The sequence below is a fragment of the Rhamphochromis longiceps genome, linkage group LG20 (assembly GCF_057381845.1).
Source record: "Rhamphochromis longiceps isolate RC_006_pf linkage group LG20, R_longiceps_female_GT1.1, whole genome shotgun sequence".
NCBI lineage: Eukaryota > Metazoa > Chordata > Actinopteri > Cichliformes > Cichlidae > Rhamphochromis > Rhamphochromis longiceps.
In genome coordinates this window covers 725,001-741,707 of record NC_140576.1, presented here as the reverse complement: position 1 = coordinate 741,707, position 16,707 = coordinate 725,001, and the positions used below count along the sequence as shown (strand labels likewise).

Genomic DNA, 16,707 nt, shown 5'->3' with positions numbered 1-16,707 from the left:
AAATCTATTCAGATGCTCCCTTCTTTTTGATTTAGTTTGCTACCTGATTGCACTGCTTTTGGATAAAGCTCTGTGACATGCTTCTAAAGATTTACAGACCACCTAAAGGATGACAAACCCCCACTGAGAGAACGCTCGTCCTCCTGAGTCTTAATAGCATGAGGTAGAGCGAGAGGAGGACGAGTAGGAGAAGAAGTTAAAGCCTGTGGTAAATGTGTCAGTCTTTCCGTAGTCAACTCCGAAAAAGCTGACGCATTTAATGTCAGCCGGTGTCTTTTTCCAGGCAAGGAATTCTGGTCAGATCTGTGCATTTAAGGACCTGCTGCGATGTGGCTTATGGACGTGAGAGCAGCTCAGTGTAGCAGCTCTGGAAGTGCACGTCAGGATAGCAACAGGGAAGCAGAGGAATGGATTTCATGTGGCCACAGAGAAAGAAGTCTGGTTTAGAGTGATGTGAAATTTTAAGTGTGGTTAGTGGCATCTGCACACATGGTAGACTTACACATTCAGCCTTCCAGAAATACAAGCTGATGCATGTATGGTCCGGGGCGTACTCGCCCTTGTAGCCTGTTTTGTCTGTTTTCGTCATTGGAGGTTAATGAATGATGCGTTCTGATGCTGCGTGTATATTAAGATTCTCTTGTGCCAGCGGGATAACGTTGTGTATAACAGAGATCACAGTGCACTTCCCAACACACAGAACACATGACCTGCTGCTGTCTCTGCGTGACTCTTTCTCTTACAGCTGTGGGCATCCAGATGAAACTGGAGTTTTTTCAGAAGAAATTCTGGACAGCAAGCAGACAGGTACAAATGCATTAACACAGAACCTGCATGTGAAATGCAGAATAACACCTTGCAAGCTCAATATAAAAACTGTAACTAATGTTGTTTATGTTTGTTTATGTTTGAGTTTTGAAAAAATATTTCACATTTGATGAAATAATAACAATTTGAAACTTTACACAAAAGGTCGTCGGTCTGTCCAATTAAATTGACTATCCATTAGTTTTCCTATTCCGCAAGTCTTTAAAGGTTTCCAGTGGCCAAAGGGGATTTATGTTCCCAACCAGCCTGAATATTTGTTGTGACACATGCAAACATCATTTTTCATTTTACAGTGTGCAGCATTAGATGGGAAGTGCTCCATAAGCTGTGATGATGAGGTCAGTTTGTTTTCACGTTCACAGTCAACCCTCCGTGAATCTTCCGACTCTCTAACACATATTTCTCTTTTACAGAATATTAACTGCTACTTAATTGACAACAATGGCTTCATTCTGGTAGCAGAGGACTATACTTTGGTGAGACATGGATGAAAGAGCCTCTTTTTGTCACAGTTATACATTTCATTTTGATTTCACTGCAACCAGAAAATTGAATCCATCGTGTACCTGGTCATCTCCACCTCGGATGTGCGTCCCTGTTCGAAAAACTGTTGCTCAAAAAAATTAAGGGAACACATCATGACAGCATCACAGCAAGTCGGAGATACTTCAGGGCTATCAGTCTGTAAAGAAGGATTAACGACTGTAGATCAGTTTTACCTGGTTTGGTGCAAATGAAAGGTTTTTACAGACAGCAGCCGTGGATCATTGCTCCGACTAATTTCTGTTAATGTGTCCTTGTCACTGTTCGTAGCATGAGACCAATAGGTAGTCCAGATTCTCCAGGATGGCACGTCCATATGTGCTGTCACGCAGGTTTTGCTGTCTCCCAGCACTCCCAGTTGTGTGGGGGGATATCAGGAGATGGGCCATTACACAATAAGAGCTTGACAAAGCCGCAGAAGGGCATCAACCCAGCAGCACGACCGTTACCTGCTCCTTCGTGCGAGGAGGAACAGGAGCAGCACTAAGGCTCTAAAAAACGACCTCCAGCAGGCCACTCGTGTGTGTTTCTGACCAAACAGTTTCATTTGCACCAAAGCAGCTGAAATTAATTCATACTTTATGTTTCCTAACTGTATATATTGATATCACTGGCATTTAACTAACTTTGTAATATATCGTAATGATCAATTTTTTTGAGCGGTGTAATTTTCTTTCTGCATCTCACACAGAATATTGTCCCTTTGACTGCTCACAATGAGACGTGCTGCTGCTCTCGCATAGACTATACCCTCTGCTTAGCTGTCACCAGACATGCTGTCACTCTGACTCTGCCTCATGCAGAAACCAGTCCGCTGGCTGTCACTGCCCTTGCTTTACCCTGCATGTTCTTTTCATGTGTATCTCACTTGCAGGCTTCTGTGCTTTATTTTAACTTAATTTGGATGTGGCAGAGCTTTTAGGCTACCAAATGTCACGATTTTTTAATAACAATATTAAATGGGGACAATGTATTTGACTAATAAGGTAACAATGTGAATTATAAAATGTTGCATTGAATGTGTGAACAGCTTTGACTATCAGCTGTTATTTTGTTACTAGGCAGAGGTTATATAGCGCTGAGTCACATTTTCTGCCCCACAGAGTCAAGAAAATTAGAATAAGGAAGAATGAATGGTGAAAATATATAACAGTACTCTTTAGCAAGCAAATGCCATATTTTTGTGTAGACCAAGGAATCCAATAATTTCGGGACTGAGAAACATTCAGTAGTAAAAGAGGATAAAACACATAAAATAAGAAGATATGTTAGATGGTGCAGTTTTTCTGAAAGGTTTTGCAAGGAGCTAGTGCGTAGCATTCAAAGATGCTTTTTTACAAACTAGATCAGGGCATAAATCTCTTCCGTGTTACAAGACATATACACCAGCCTATGTTCACCATACACAGATTCATGACAGAGTTGGCTGCATAAAGAACATGTGACTCCAACCAGCAAGTGCTGCCTGGCAGTTTGTCAGTGGTCTCAGAGGAAAGCTGCTCCTCACCAAGGGAAAACCAAACACTTCGAGAGGACTGATCCATACCAGCATTTTCTATTTACTGATGATTTCACGTTTAGGATTTGTGAACATTAACATAGAGAGACAGCTGGAAAGAATGATAATGTAATGTTAAAGGTAAGACACACCTGGTAGTGGTGGTGGTGGGACTATTTATTGCTTTTGTTTTTCCATAAGTCTGCGTGTTTCTTTGTGGAGAATGATTTGTAATGTAGCAGGATTATGAGGCTTGAAAACCTCGGCTTGTCATTTTTACTTTGCACTACAGTTACCTGACTTCAGTCCTTGTGACAGTTTATGATGGTGACATGGATCAGCAGGTTTTCTGTGCGTGTTTTTCTTTTCTGACATTTTAAAAAAGAACTGACCAACTAAAATAATTTCCAGGTCAGTCGGTAAAGAAGATGAGTTTAGTTCCAGGGTTTGGGTGCAAAAAGGGATCCATCTACTACTAATTTTTTTACAATTTAAATGAACATAAAGACTTTATTCTGACTCGTTTAATTAAACTAAAGCCTTTCTTTTTGCTCTCAGACCGGGAACTTTTTTGGTGAAGCAGAAGGGGCTGTGATGAATAAGCTTCTGCAGATGGGCTCTTTCAAGAGGTGAGTATTTCAAAGTGCATGTGTGTGTGTGTCTGTCTGAGGGTGTACTTGAACATGCCAGCTCAAGTGTACGCATGAGTGTGAGTGTTTGCATGTGTGTAAATGTATGCACATAATATGAGGGAGGCTACAGAATGAGAGCACGTCTCCCCTCATGCTGACAGCTCTTAACTTGGCCAATCATGTTGAGCTTTTCTGTGCTGAACTCCGACCCCTCACTCAGCAAAGTTCTCCATTAGGGGATTATAGCAAATCTTTCCCCGAAACAAAAGAATTAGGACAAAACCTGAAGTCACACACACACACACAAGTATTAGACTTGTTGCAATGCTGTGTGTCCTGGAAAACGCCGAGAGCAGTGGGTGGCAACATTCTGCAATTAATTTGGAAATCTAATCCAAGAGGATACCTTTCCTAATTTCACAGAGTAGGAATGCCAAAACAGACAGACACACACTGTAATTCCTCCGTGGCGTCATGTGTGGAATCTGAACTTAGCTGCACATCTAGTCACACAGAAGCTTATGGCCACGTTTACGTCTCTACCACAATGCTGCAGCCAGGCCGTTCTTCTGCCTGCAGGACGTGGGCGAAGAGATTTGTGCTGTGCTGTCTCAGTGTATAAAAATCCCGGGTGACAAATGATCACACAAGTAGACAACCACGCCTGCATGTCATAGGGATGAACATCAAAAGCTGACAGCAAATAGTTTACAGATCCACCCATAAAAACAAACAGGCCTACAAGTGCTTTCCCTGAATATTTAATGTTGGCTGAAGAGGGATTGTTTAGAATGGAGGTCGACGTTTGATGAAGGAATAATGTGACTGGTGTTGGTGAAGTATTAGCGTGATGAGTAACAGCCTTCAGATCTTAACACTAATGACTCCAGTGTGATCTGTGTTAACCCAGTGCCATCTGTAAAGTATTAATGTGCCTTTTCTTTTTTGTTAATGACATTTTAAAGTGGACGACTTAAAGATGAAACCAACTGCCAGCCTGAATTTATTGGTCAGCACCGAGACGCAGCATGAAGATAAATGCACAGGAATTATTTTTAGTTCCCTTTACATCCTCTCCATCTTTCCAAGCAAGAGAAATCCATAAAAAGTCATGCTATGCTGAGAAAATGAAGAGTATTCGTACACACCCACATTGACATAAAGTAATCACACATCCACGCAAACGCACACAAACTCAGATTTTTGCACTGGTCTGAATTTGCTGCTAACGCTATTATGTGGCCTGGCTTAGTGCTAATTGGTTCCTGGCGGTGTGCTGGAGCTGTGTGTCACCCGTACTGTGACTGAGGTTGGTTTGAACATCGCCCAGGGCTGCGGATATACTGGGCCCGCTCAGACATCACACACATACTTGGACAAACGTTCACACACAAAGCACTGTCAAGTATACAGGAACTTGTCCAAAGGCTATAAGAACAGTGTCCAGTGTGTGCGTGTGTGTGCAAGTTAGAAACGCCTTCAATAACCTCACCCAGACAGACCTAGATCTCACACCCTCAGGGTCTACTAAGCCTCTAAATCCTCTGTTATCCCCCCAATATCCCCAAATCATCTACACACACACACACACACACACATACACTCACCCACCTTCCTACATCACTTTGAGGAACCTCTCGGCTTTCACATGCTTTCCTTTTCCCATTCTTGCCACATCCATCCAATATATTATTGGTAGGCAAAGGAGCAGTTATAGCAGAGGTGGGATCTTTTCTTCCTGCTCCCACACAGCAGTCCAAAAGGCCCCACAGGCATGCAATACCAAAGAGAGTGTGTGAATCAAGACTTATATCACCCTATCAGGGCTGCATTGTCCTCAAATGATTTAGCTGATCTCTATTTCTGATATTCTGTTTCATTCTCTATTTTGTTTTTCTATCGTTGTGTCCACAGGGTGACTCTATATGACTACCAGGCTCTGTGTTGGGTCTATTCGGAAAGTAGCGACAGTGGACGCACGCTATTGGACGTGAGCCCTGCAAATGTTTTGAAGCTCTTCAGCCTCTTTGTTTGTAATCCATGCAGTGCGAAGCTGGGCCTACATGTGTCTGATATCTGTTTCCTTTCTTTAGCCCTACTTCGCTTTCTTCTCAGCTGTGAAGTGGATCCTGACTGAGCTTGTCATGTAAGACTTTGTGTATGTGAGAATGTCTCATGTCTGTTTCTAATAACATAAGTTTGCTGCATGTATGTCCTTTGCAGGGCTTAGATTAAATGTGTGTTTGTGAGTATGAACTGTATGTTTGTTTACGAGTGTCTCCACATGTACGTTGACATGATCCTCTGTGATCATGAGCAGTAATGGCTACCTGATGTTTCCTGTGGTGCCACATTGTGGTTTTGGAGTCTTCCTGGGTGGTCTGTTGTTGCCACAGTGCATCATGGGAGGATTGATCTGTCAGTATTCATTTTACAGTCTGTCATAGTGAAGACGTGCTTTTGTTGATATCACTGTGTGGAAATGAGCACAAACCCACATGAACCTGAGTATCTATAATGTGCATATAGTCAGTCTGAATATTGTAAGTGATCTGTTCATTTTCAGTTAGTTAATGCTAATGTGCTGTTCTCTAAAATATAGTATTTTTCTACAGAACTGTATAGAGTGCAGATTAAATTGTAATTGAAACTTAACATGAAAAGAGGTTGTCTGTAGATATTTATTTACTTTCACTTTTAAAGTTATAATTTGCAAAATTACACAATTTAACGCTCTCTACTTTGCAGAGAAACCATTTAGTATGCAGACCATATTATATCAGCATATGTTGGCTATGATTATCGCTGATGTCATCTCCCTATTTAGATTCCTGGTTGAGTTCAACTTGTACAGCTGGTGGTACTCTGACCTCACCGCTAAAGGTAAGAACAATCTCTTTGGGGATGTGCTTGATCTCCGGCTTTCCATCTAAACAGCACTCACGCATCCACATGCACTCTACCGCTGTCTCAACACAGTTATAACAATGTTGGACAAACTGCAGTGGCTGTAATGTTATAAAAACACTCAAATCTATTATAAACAAATCTGCTGCGTTTGGAAAAGAATTCATACGAGATGCAAACTTGAAAATAATTTTGTCATTAAAAGGTTATTAATGATTATAATCCAAAGAGCTAGAAAAATAATTTACTAATTAGCTGACGAGTTGAGTTACTGAGTGGCTCAGAGTTTATTTTAAATTTCTGTTGCATATATTTAAACTAATATTGTCACTTAAGCCTGATTGAAGTGCATTTTTTATTGGTTTTGAATTTTAAATGTTAAAACAGGTTAAAAAAGGATTTGATGAGCAGTTCAGTTCAGTTCAGTTCATTTTTATTTCAAACATTTCAAACATGTGCCTTCACAATCATTACAAAATATCATTCCATTATTTGTTTGAAAAGGAGTAGGCTGAAGTATTTACTTATTTGTCCCTACCCCCTCAAGTTTTACCTCTCATTCATTTAATTTTTTTTTTGTCTTAAATTAAACAAACAACATATGAAACATATGAAGTAAAACAAAACATAACATACATAAATCAAAAGCAAGAAATTAGCAAGCCCCACCACAGTATAGTTTCTTTCATATGAAAAATACAGAATGTGTATATTTGCAGATACACAAGTTATGGAAAAACAACAAACCAAAACAAAAAAAAACCAACCAAAAAAGAACCGCAACACCATTACCAGCAACATTACCGTCCTGGGTTAACCCCGTTTTCTTCATTCTTATACTTATTTAAAATTAGGTTTTTATATTTTACTTTAAACTGTTTTATGTTTTGACTGTCTTTTATTTCTTCTGTTAGACTGTTCCATAATTTAACTCCTGCAATTGAGATTGACATAGTTCTTAAAGTTGTTCTAGCACTTTGTATTTTTAAATTCCATCTCCCTCTTAAGTTATACCCACCTTCTCTTTCTATGAACAATTTACAGATTTCTTTGGGAAGCAATTTATTTCTGACTTTATACATTATTTGCGCTGTTTTAAGCTTCACCAAGTCTTGGAATTTAATAGCTTGCATTTTGACAAAGAGTGCATTTGTATGGTCCCTGTACCCTACATTATTTATTAATCTAATGGCCCTTTTCTGTATTATAGTTATTGTTTGTGTGTTACTTTTGTATGTGTTTCCCCAGACCTCTACACAGTAGCTCATATATGGCAGTAGTAAAGCACAGTATAAAATGTGCAGTGCTTTCTGATCCAACATATGCTTTGCTTTCCCCAGGACGGCAATGCCCCGTGCCAATTTCCCCCGAACATAAGTAATGTGTGGCTTCCAACAGAGCTTGTGGTCAATGATCACCCCAAGAAATTTTATTTCATTTACTCTTTCTAAATATACATTGTCAACACATATTTCTACTTCGATGTTTTTCTTTTGGTTTCCAAACAACATAAATTTGGTTTTATCTAGATTCAATGATAATTTATTTATATCAAACCACTTCTTTAATATCGTTAATTCCTGTGTGATCATTTCCAAAACCTGTGGCAACTCCACACCTGAACACAGTATATTTGTGTCATCTGCAAATATTACAAACTTTAAAATCTCCGATACTCTGCAGATATCATTTAAGTACATAATAAACATTTTTGGACCCAGTACTGAACCTTGAGGTACTCCACAAGCTATATCCATCAAATTAGATTTATATTCATTTATTTGTACATATTGTTGCCTATTCCCTACATAGCTTTTTAACCATTCCAAAACCACTCCCCTAAACCCGTACTTTTCCAGTTTTTTTAATAGAATTTCATGATTAACAGTATCAAACGCCTTCTTTAGATCTAAGAAAACTCCGAGCGCATACCTCTTATTATCCATACATTCCGTTATCTTTTCCATTAGATCTATCAGTGCCAAAGCTGTTGATCTGTTGCTTCTGAACCCATACTGACTATCTGTCATTAATTCATATTTTTCCACAAAACTGTCAAATCTTTTTATGAAGAGTTTTTCCAGTATCTTAGAGAACTGGGAGAGTATTGACACTGGTCTATAGTTTGTAAAATGATGTCTTTCACCGGTTTTGTAAATGGGAATAACTTTAGCAACTTTCATTTTTTGTGGAAAAACTCCTTTTTGAAACGACAAGTTGAATATATATTTTAATGGTTTTACGATACCATCAATAACTGTCTTTACCGTTACCATATCAATATCATTCCAGTCTGTACTGGTTTTGTTCTTAAGTCCTCTAAGTATGTCATAAATCTCTTTCTCTTCCACTGCTCTTAAAAACATTGAGCTACTATTCCTTTCAATATTTTCACCAGTGTCCCTTTCTATTCCATCAACCTTTATTTCTTCTGCCAGTTTTGGCCCTATGTTTACGAAGAATTCATTAAAGCCATTTACTATCTCCTCCATGTTATTAATACTTCTTGTCCCTTCTATAAAGTACCCAGGGTAATCATTATTCCTTGATTCATTTTTGATTATTCTGTTTAATACATTCCATATATCTCTTGTGTTATCTTTATTGTGTTCTAACCTTTTAATGTAATACTCTCTTTTACAGGATCTCATTATATTAGTTAATTTATTTTTGTAAGTTTTATACTTCATTTCAGTTTCTATTCTCTTTTTTATGAATTCTCGATATAGGGTATTCTTTTTTTTGCTGGCATTTTGTAGTCCTTTTGTCATCCATGGTCTTCCTGCATAGTTGTGTTTCCTATTGATTTCAATTACTGGGCAGTTTTTATCAAGTAACGTGTTAAATGTTCTTAAAAATCCTTCGTAAGCTTTACTAACTTCTGTTTGTTCATATACAATATTCCAATCTTGCTTTAAAAGTTCATTTCTAAGACAATTTAAGGTCTTCTCTGTTCTTATTCTTTTGTAAATAATCTTATGTCCATCGTTGTTCACTTTATAATGGCAATTATACGATGCAAAGACTGGTAAATGGTCACTTATATCATTGATTAACAGCCCACTTTTTATCTTTCCTTCTATTATATTTGTAAATATATTATCTAATAGAGTTGCACAATGAGATGTTATTCTGGTCGGTCTTGTTATCAGTGGAAATAAACCGATGCTGTACATGGAATCAATAAATTCTTCTGTACTCTTATTATGATTTGGATTCAATAAGTCAATATTAAAGTCCCCACAAATAAACATTCTTTTCTGATTTATATTTGTAAATAAGTCCTCCATATTATCCTTAAATATCTCAATCTTAGATCCTGGTGTTCTATATATACAACTTACAATTAGGTTTTTCCTTTTTTCTATACTTATTTCCACTGATAAACATTCCATCACTCCATCAATAACAGTTGTCATTCTTCCCATTCTTTTGTACTTTAGGTTTTTATCAATGTAAAGTGCCACCCCACCTCCTTTCTTGTTGATCCTGTCTACATGAAGGAATTCATATCCATTTATTTTAAAGTCTTCAGTTGTTTTAACAGTTACAAACAACAACATATTCTCATTAACATATTAGAGAAAAATCAAACAGAAACACTTTGTGTAGCAAAGAAAACTGAATTCAACTACCTCAGACTGTGTAAAATAGCTTCTTCTGAAATACGTGTAGATTTTCTATTTTTATTTTTAGTCTGATCTTTCCTGCCTCGCAAAACAGAGAAAAGAGTCGCAGTTAAAAATGCATCTAATTTCTCACTGAAAATCCTTTTTTTCATCCTGTTGCTCTTTTCGAAAGAAAAAAACGTGACGCACTGCTTTATACTTATGTTTGAGTTCACAGGGGACGACGCTGCATACAGAATAAACACCCAGCGTCCCTACCACTGGCCTCATGTCTTCATCCTCGCCATCTCCCCTCCATTTCCTGTTGGTCTGAGTCAGTGTGACCACTGGAAAAACAGGATAAAGAGGCGCAATCCAAAACCTAAAAGCAAGAAAAGAGAAAAAAGCAAAACAGACCATTACCTCAAGTGACCTCAGCGTTTCAGAGCTTTTGTATACATGTCTCTGTACACACAATCTTCTTTGTGCGTCCAGAGGGGTTATTTTATGTGATCTTATGATCTGTACGGTCTTATCCCATGTTGGTGATGGTGGTCGGCAATAGCCGTTTGGTAACACAAGAAAAAGCTCTCTCTCATGTGTCAGCCAGTCTATCATGTTCTCTCCTTTTCTCTGGTTGTATTTCATTCCTTTCTCTGTTTTTGCTCCTTCGTACTCGCTTCCATGAAATCGCACACATATGATTATTGCCAGGCTATGAATGCTGTGATTCCTCATGCTTTATGGAGTGTCGAATACCGTTCGCCTGTTTGAAATGAAAGCCTCACTAAGCAGCATCATATTGGAGCATTAATTCTTGCCAAAACTAATATGAAAATATTTAGTGTGTGAAACAGGGGGGAGGAAGAACCACAAAATGAAAGTCTACGTCTAAATGCTTTCCTTGCACACTTTAATCCTGAATGAAGTGAAGCTGGGCATCGCTGCTCACCAAGTAGTCGAGACAATTTCACAGCTGGCTGGCCTCAGGTCTTAGCACTTTCTATATCTTTTCACAATAAAGACGCAGGCCTGTGACACACAGCTGAAACACCATCATTTAGCAGCCGTAACCCAATCTACACAACCTCTCGAGCTGAACTAATCCCTGACCTTTATACATGTAGGCTGCGTTCTCACATCCATATAGTTTATTTACAGTGCACTCTTTCTCACACACACACACACACACACACACACACACACACACAATGAATCGTGCTGCACTCCTGATTCTTAATAATCAAACCGCAGCATCCAAATCACACACATAATCACCCACGTTTACAAGCCTCTCTGCAAAGATGTGTAACGCGCTGCGATTCAGCTTTCAAACCGTTTCTTTATGTGAAAAGAAAACACTACGTTTGGAAGATGTCGACCCTTTTTAAAAAAGGGTTTAATGACATTTTAAAGCGACCATTCTGCAGGGTCATTTCAAACCTCTGGGTGGCAGGAAAGTTCAAGCAATGCTGTGAGAATGACTGGCCTAGATTTACATTGGAAATATTTCCAGCAGGACAAGAGACAGCTCTGGTGCAGAAATGCTGTTTTCTTTCAAACGTGAATATTTACATGGACGCGGTGTGTTTAACTGTGTGTTTGCGTAACTCCTTGCGTAGCTATTATTTGATTTTGAAAGGGGTGGTTCAAAGTTTTTCCACCATCTCTGGCTGAATGTCTCGCTCATTCTCGCCGCCTTCTCTCTCCTTCCTTCTTCCCACCTCGCAGCTCAGAGGACAGGTCGGACCATGCAGGTACCGTGCGACACAGAGTACCCGGCCTTTATCTCCGAGAGGACCATCAAAGAGAACACCGGCAACATTGACTGCGACGGCTGCGTCAAGTATGGGATGCACAAACAGACACATAAACATCAATTAGCTACAAGCGACATCAACAATAAGAGCGCTGGTTATCAGCTGTCCACCATAGAACAACTATGAAAAATGAACGATCCTGTTAGCTCTCATCTTCATCCTGAATAATGAGAAACACATTTAAATCATTTGTTGTCTGCTGAAAACGCTTTTATCCAGAGTAATCCATCAGAGACACACACACAGTGAGCGTTTTGAAATACGAGGCATTTAGAGATGAGGGAGAGAGGTGGAAAAAAGGCTTCCTTTAAACATGGGAAAATGAGTGTGGTCCCCATTAACAATTTGGGCTTTTCTGTCAGGCAATTGTGGGGTGTTCTCTGGATCCCTGCAATGGGGCCTTCATTGCTCCCAGCTGTGGAACTGCCAGGGAGCTCAGAGCTCTGTGTGTGTCTCAGTGTGCTCGTGTATATGTGTGTCCGCTGTCGGTGCAGCCCCAGAGGGTCAGCGGGGTATCCTCCGCTTTCGGAGCCAGGACTGTGGTGTGGCTGGAGATACTGCGAGACCCTCGCATAGAGACACCCATGCCCAGCCGCACATGCTGAAGCCTGCTTCAGAGGACAGGGTATAATCTGCAATGATGACACCAGAGCTGGGATTAGCAGGAACAAGCTGTGTGCTCAGCAACATGCCGCCTTCAAATGCATCGTTTTTAAAACGCAATGACTTTGACAAAGTAAAATGGAGTTTTTATTTCTCTTATATGGAATTTTATAGCTCATATTTGTATTAGAGGTTATTGGCGATAAACATCTGTTTCAAGTTACAGCCTGACTGAAGCCTTTCTCTTATATTTTCATTGGGACACGTGTGTATGCTTTATGCTCTAGGAAATATATCCTAAGCTCTTGCCTGCTAAACCTCTCTTTGCTGTATTTTGACTCTTTGTGTGGATGTGTGTGTCAGATCTCGTACGTGTGCGCTCTGCTCCCCGATTAGTGTGACAGAACGTAAGAAACATCAAACCCTGGCGAGTGCTCTGGTAACTTAAGTGCCCCCAATAAGATGATTTAACCTTTATTAATGCATCTGTAGCTTTTATAGATGGTAACTTGAGATTCAGGACAAATAGAGCGTCTCCAACCGGAGAAGGTCTTCAGTGGGACCATTAGTGACAATAATCCTGGTTGTATATCTTCCAAAGACACATGCTCCTTTTCCTTTTCTCAACCAAGAGGGACGATTCAAGTCACCAAAAACAGAAAGAAAAGAAAGAGGTTGAAGCTTCCAGTGAGGAGCAGCTTCAGGTGTACAGTTACAGTAGGACGTTGCTTAATCTGCTAGGATAGTACATATTTCTTCTTAGGTTTTCTTTTGGGCATTTTTAATTCAGCATTAAAAATGGATTTTAATTCTGCAAATGCATTTAAAATAATTTGAAAGAAATGATAAAGTAATAATAATTACTATAATAATAGTTGCATTTTTCTTTATACATAATCTTCCTTTCCAACTTTAGTGCCAGTATCCTCATCGTACCATATTTCACATCAACTTATCCAGAGCCCCCCCCCCCCGTCAGATGCATGCAGTGGAATCATGTGTAAAAGGAGAATATTGGAATCACGGTGCTCGTTTTCCCCCTAAAGTAACAGGAGACGTGGAAATAAAATGACAGCATTCCTCTTAAAACTCATCTATCTGTTTGTTGAGATTTTGTTGGAGCAATTTCGACTCGAATTAGTAAGAGTTAAATTGCACACAGTAATTACTGGTCAAATTGTTCAACTGTGATGACAGATATTTCTGAAGACCATGCTGGACATGCATTTATGGTTATGCTGTGCAGTTATTAAAACCTTAGAAAAACATTAACATTCTCGGCTGGATACAGAAAAAAACATTTATCCGAACCTGTGCAGGGAATGATTTTTCCATGAAATGTACGAGACTATGTCCAGCTTGGAAACTATAGTGAAGCATTACGAAATGTATTGTGAATTAGCATTATCTTTTTTTATATACATAGTTATTTTTGGCCTTTTTTCAGCTTTGCTAGACAGATGCAGTGAAGACTGACAGGAAAGTGGAAGGAAAGACAGATCAGCCACCTGGGCTGGCCACTCTCAGCCACGCAGCACATGGTCGCCTGCTCATCCAACTAAGCTTGACCGGCACCCATGAATTAGCATTATGTTATCATAAGTAACAAGGTATTATTTAGTCGTGCATCCCTGTCAGCTGTAGAATGTGTAAGATGTGTTATGTTTTGTCAAAACTAAAAAGAAGACAGTCTTTCTCCGACTGCATATGTCGTAATCCTTTCCTACAGTTCTCAGCTTTATATATCAAACTCTAGCTTTTCCTTTTGTCTCCCACGTGAGTCTCCACATTGTTTAAAAGGTTGTGTGTTATTTTTTCTCAGAGAAACATGTTGGATGTCCTTGTCTGTCTCCCCGCCAGCCAAAATGTAGAGGCCACAGCACTATGAGGCAACATTAACAACAAATTGTCTGTTACGCTATCTGTGTTTGTGATATGCATTGCTGTCTGTCACTTGTGTATCTGCGCACATTATACACATCAGTGCGTGTGTGTAGGTGTGTGTGCAGTGTGATGCTCCCTTTCCCAGCTCTGGGGATGTTCAAGGCCAGCAGATGTGCTGTCAGGATGTGTTTAAGTCTTTTCTCCAAAAACACTTGCTCTGCTTTCTATCAGCAGGCAGCGCTGGACTGGACCGGCGCTGTGCAGGGGTGTGCACAGATTACTAAACATCAGCAGATCCTAATTCACCCTGATTGGAACTGGTTTGGCGTGTTTGCTGAGTTGGTTTGGTTTGGTTTGGTTTGGCCGGTCGTGCTGGGATAAGTGTATTAAGTGCAGCGGATTGGCACTCCTCGGCGATTGAAGGCTGTTTGTGGTCAGATTAAATTGGTCATGGTATTGAATAAGTAAAGATGGAGATATTCCTGCACGTATTGGGTCTGTTTGGATCTATCGGGTCTCTCCCTCTCTGTCTTTGTTCAAGCTCTCCTTCACAACAGTTGAGAAAGTGCGTTTGTGTATACAGTATTTTTTACATCTGTGTGTGTTCACTCAGTCACACGTGCGTGTTTTCAAATGTGTCTGATAAATGCTTCAGAGCGAATTCGATAAATCACCCAGCTGCAGCGAAAGAGAGCAGGCAGAGAAGCAGGAGATCAAGAAAGAAAGGGTGATAGAAAGAAGAGATCATCTTTACGACCTCTCTTCTTAATAAAGCTTATCCACAGCCATAAATCACCGGCCAGGAGGCCGAGGCAAGGCCTGATCTCTCAGACCAGTAAAACACAGCCATGGGAAGCTGTAAGCACAAAAGTGTGGTTCCCATTTGTCTCCCTTTGGAGTGTTTTATATTCGGCAACACTTCATTGGTGCTTGCCTTGGATAGGGTACAACAAAGCCTTAAGAAAAGGAAAGGAAGAGAACGAGGAAGAGGGGCGGATGGAGTGAGTTAGACAAGTATGTGTGTAAACTATATATGTGTGTACGCTGGTGTGAGTCTGTCTGTGTCGCTGTATGTTTATTGACAGCTGGCGGTGAGATACTTCATACTCTTGACATGCATCCAGTGGAGTCTCTTCAGAGTGCTTCTCCCCTCTGCCAGGGGAGCATGTGAAGACTCATAACACAAATCCCGTGACACACATGGAAATTTACATCATACCCATGCTCCTGGACTGCTAGCCAGATCTCACTTTCAACTGTCTCTTGTTCCTTTTCCATCTTTCTTTCTTTCTTTCTTTTTCTATCTGGCTGTCCGTGCTGTGATTGGCAGGTCCTTTGTGATTCAGCAGATCCCCAGCAGTAATCTCTTCATGGTGGTGGTGGACAACAAGTGTGACTGCAGCATGTTTGAGCCAATCACCATGGACCCCATCGAAATCATGTATATCCTTCGCTGAGGTGTGAGGGAGAAGGTTGCGAGTATATGTATACAATGATATTAAAGCAAGACATATAACAGCGATAGGGTTACGTAAAGTTACTCTACTCTGTAAAAAAGTGTGTAAATTCATCAAATGGCTTCGAATGTAACAAACTCTCCTGGGAGTCATCACCTCGCGTCAAACTTTATTGGGATTGAATAACCACATGAGTACGAGAGGATTGATTATTCTTTGGTTTTCAAACCCCTGCTGAGATAAATATACATGTTGTCTTTTTTTCTTTTTTGTTGACGTTTCTCCTCCACCTCATAACTTTCACAATTAGATTTTTTATAGTTAATTTCCATTGATTATGAATTCAGTGGAACATTTTAAAGTAAAAAGCTTGTTTACACTCCACCTCTTGTGGGTAAGCGATCTAATTGCTGTATGGGACAAGAACCAAAGCTGAGGCAATGAGACATCACTTTTTTTTGGCTGTGTGAGAGTTTGGACTTTGTCACATGCCACGCTGTGATTGGATCTTGATCAACAGCAGACACGGCTAGCTTGGAAAGGCTGGAGACTGAAGGAACTTAATTTGTCACCACATAACTGGCTGAATTCTCCTACAATGTGCATTTCTTTGAAATTTTATGCACTGCAGTCACGCTGTGTATACATGTCCACCAGTGTTTATTTTGTTGTGGGGTGCTCACTGTAGCATGCTGTTTTGTTGCTGTGCAACAAAAGAAACCTCATCAAACATCGCTCAGAATTGGCTCTTGTTTCACTTTTACTCTATACACACACACACACACACACACACACACACACACACACACACACACACACACACACACACACACACACACACACACAGGCATTCCTTTTGCATTCAAACAGGAAATATACTCCAGCAGGAGTAATGCTGAGTGTACATGTCCTCTAGTATTGCCTTAA

At 39.9% G+C, this 16,707-nt stretch overlaps 1 protein-coding gene across 1 annotated transcript in view; it reads left to right on the top strand.

The window, feature by feature from the left end:
* Window positions 1-16,707, top strand: part of cacna2d3a (calcium channel, voltage-dependent, alpha 2/delta subunit 3a) — a 138,927-nt gene that overhangs the window by 121,158 nt on the left and 1,062 nt on the right. Inside the window, exons 26-34 of the mRNA XM_085393552.1 lie at window positions 746-807; window positions 1,122-1,166; window positions 1,242-1,304; window positions 3,428-3,498; window positions 5,416-5,491; window positions 5,595-5,647; window positions 6,329-6,384; window positions 11,748-11,862; window positions 15,654-15,769. Coding sequence (XP_085249678.1) covers window positions 746-807; window positions 1,122-1,166; window positions 1,242-1,304; window positions 3,428-3,498; window positions 5,416-5,491; window positions 5,595-5,647; window positions 6,329-6,384; window positions 11,748-11,862; window positions 15,654-15,769 — 657 coding nt within the window. The remainder of the gene's footprint in view (window positions 1-745; window positions 808-1,121; window positions 1,167-1,241; window positions 1,305-3,427; window positions 3,499-5,415; window positions 5,492-5,594; window positions 5,648-6,328; window positions 6,385-11,747; window positions 11,863-15,653; window positions 15,770-16,707) is intronic.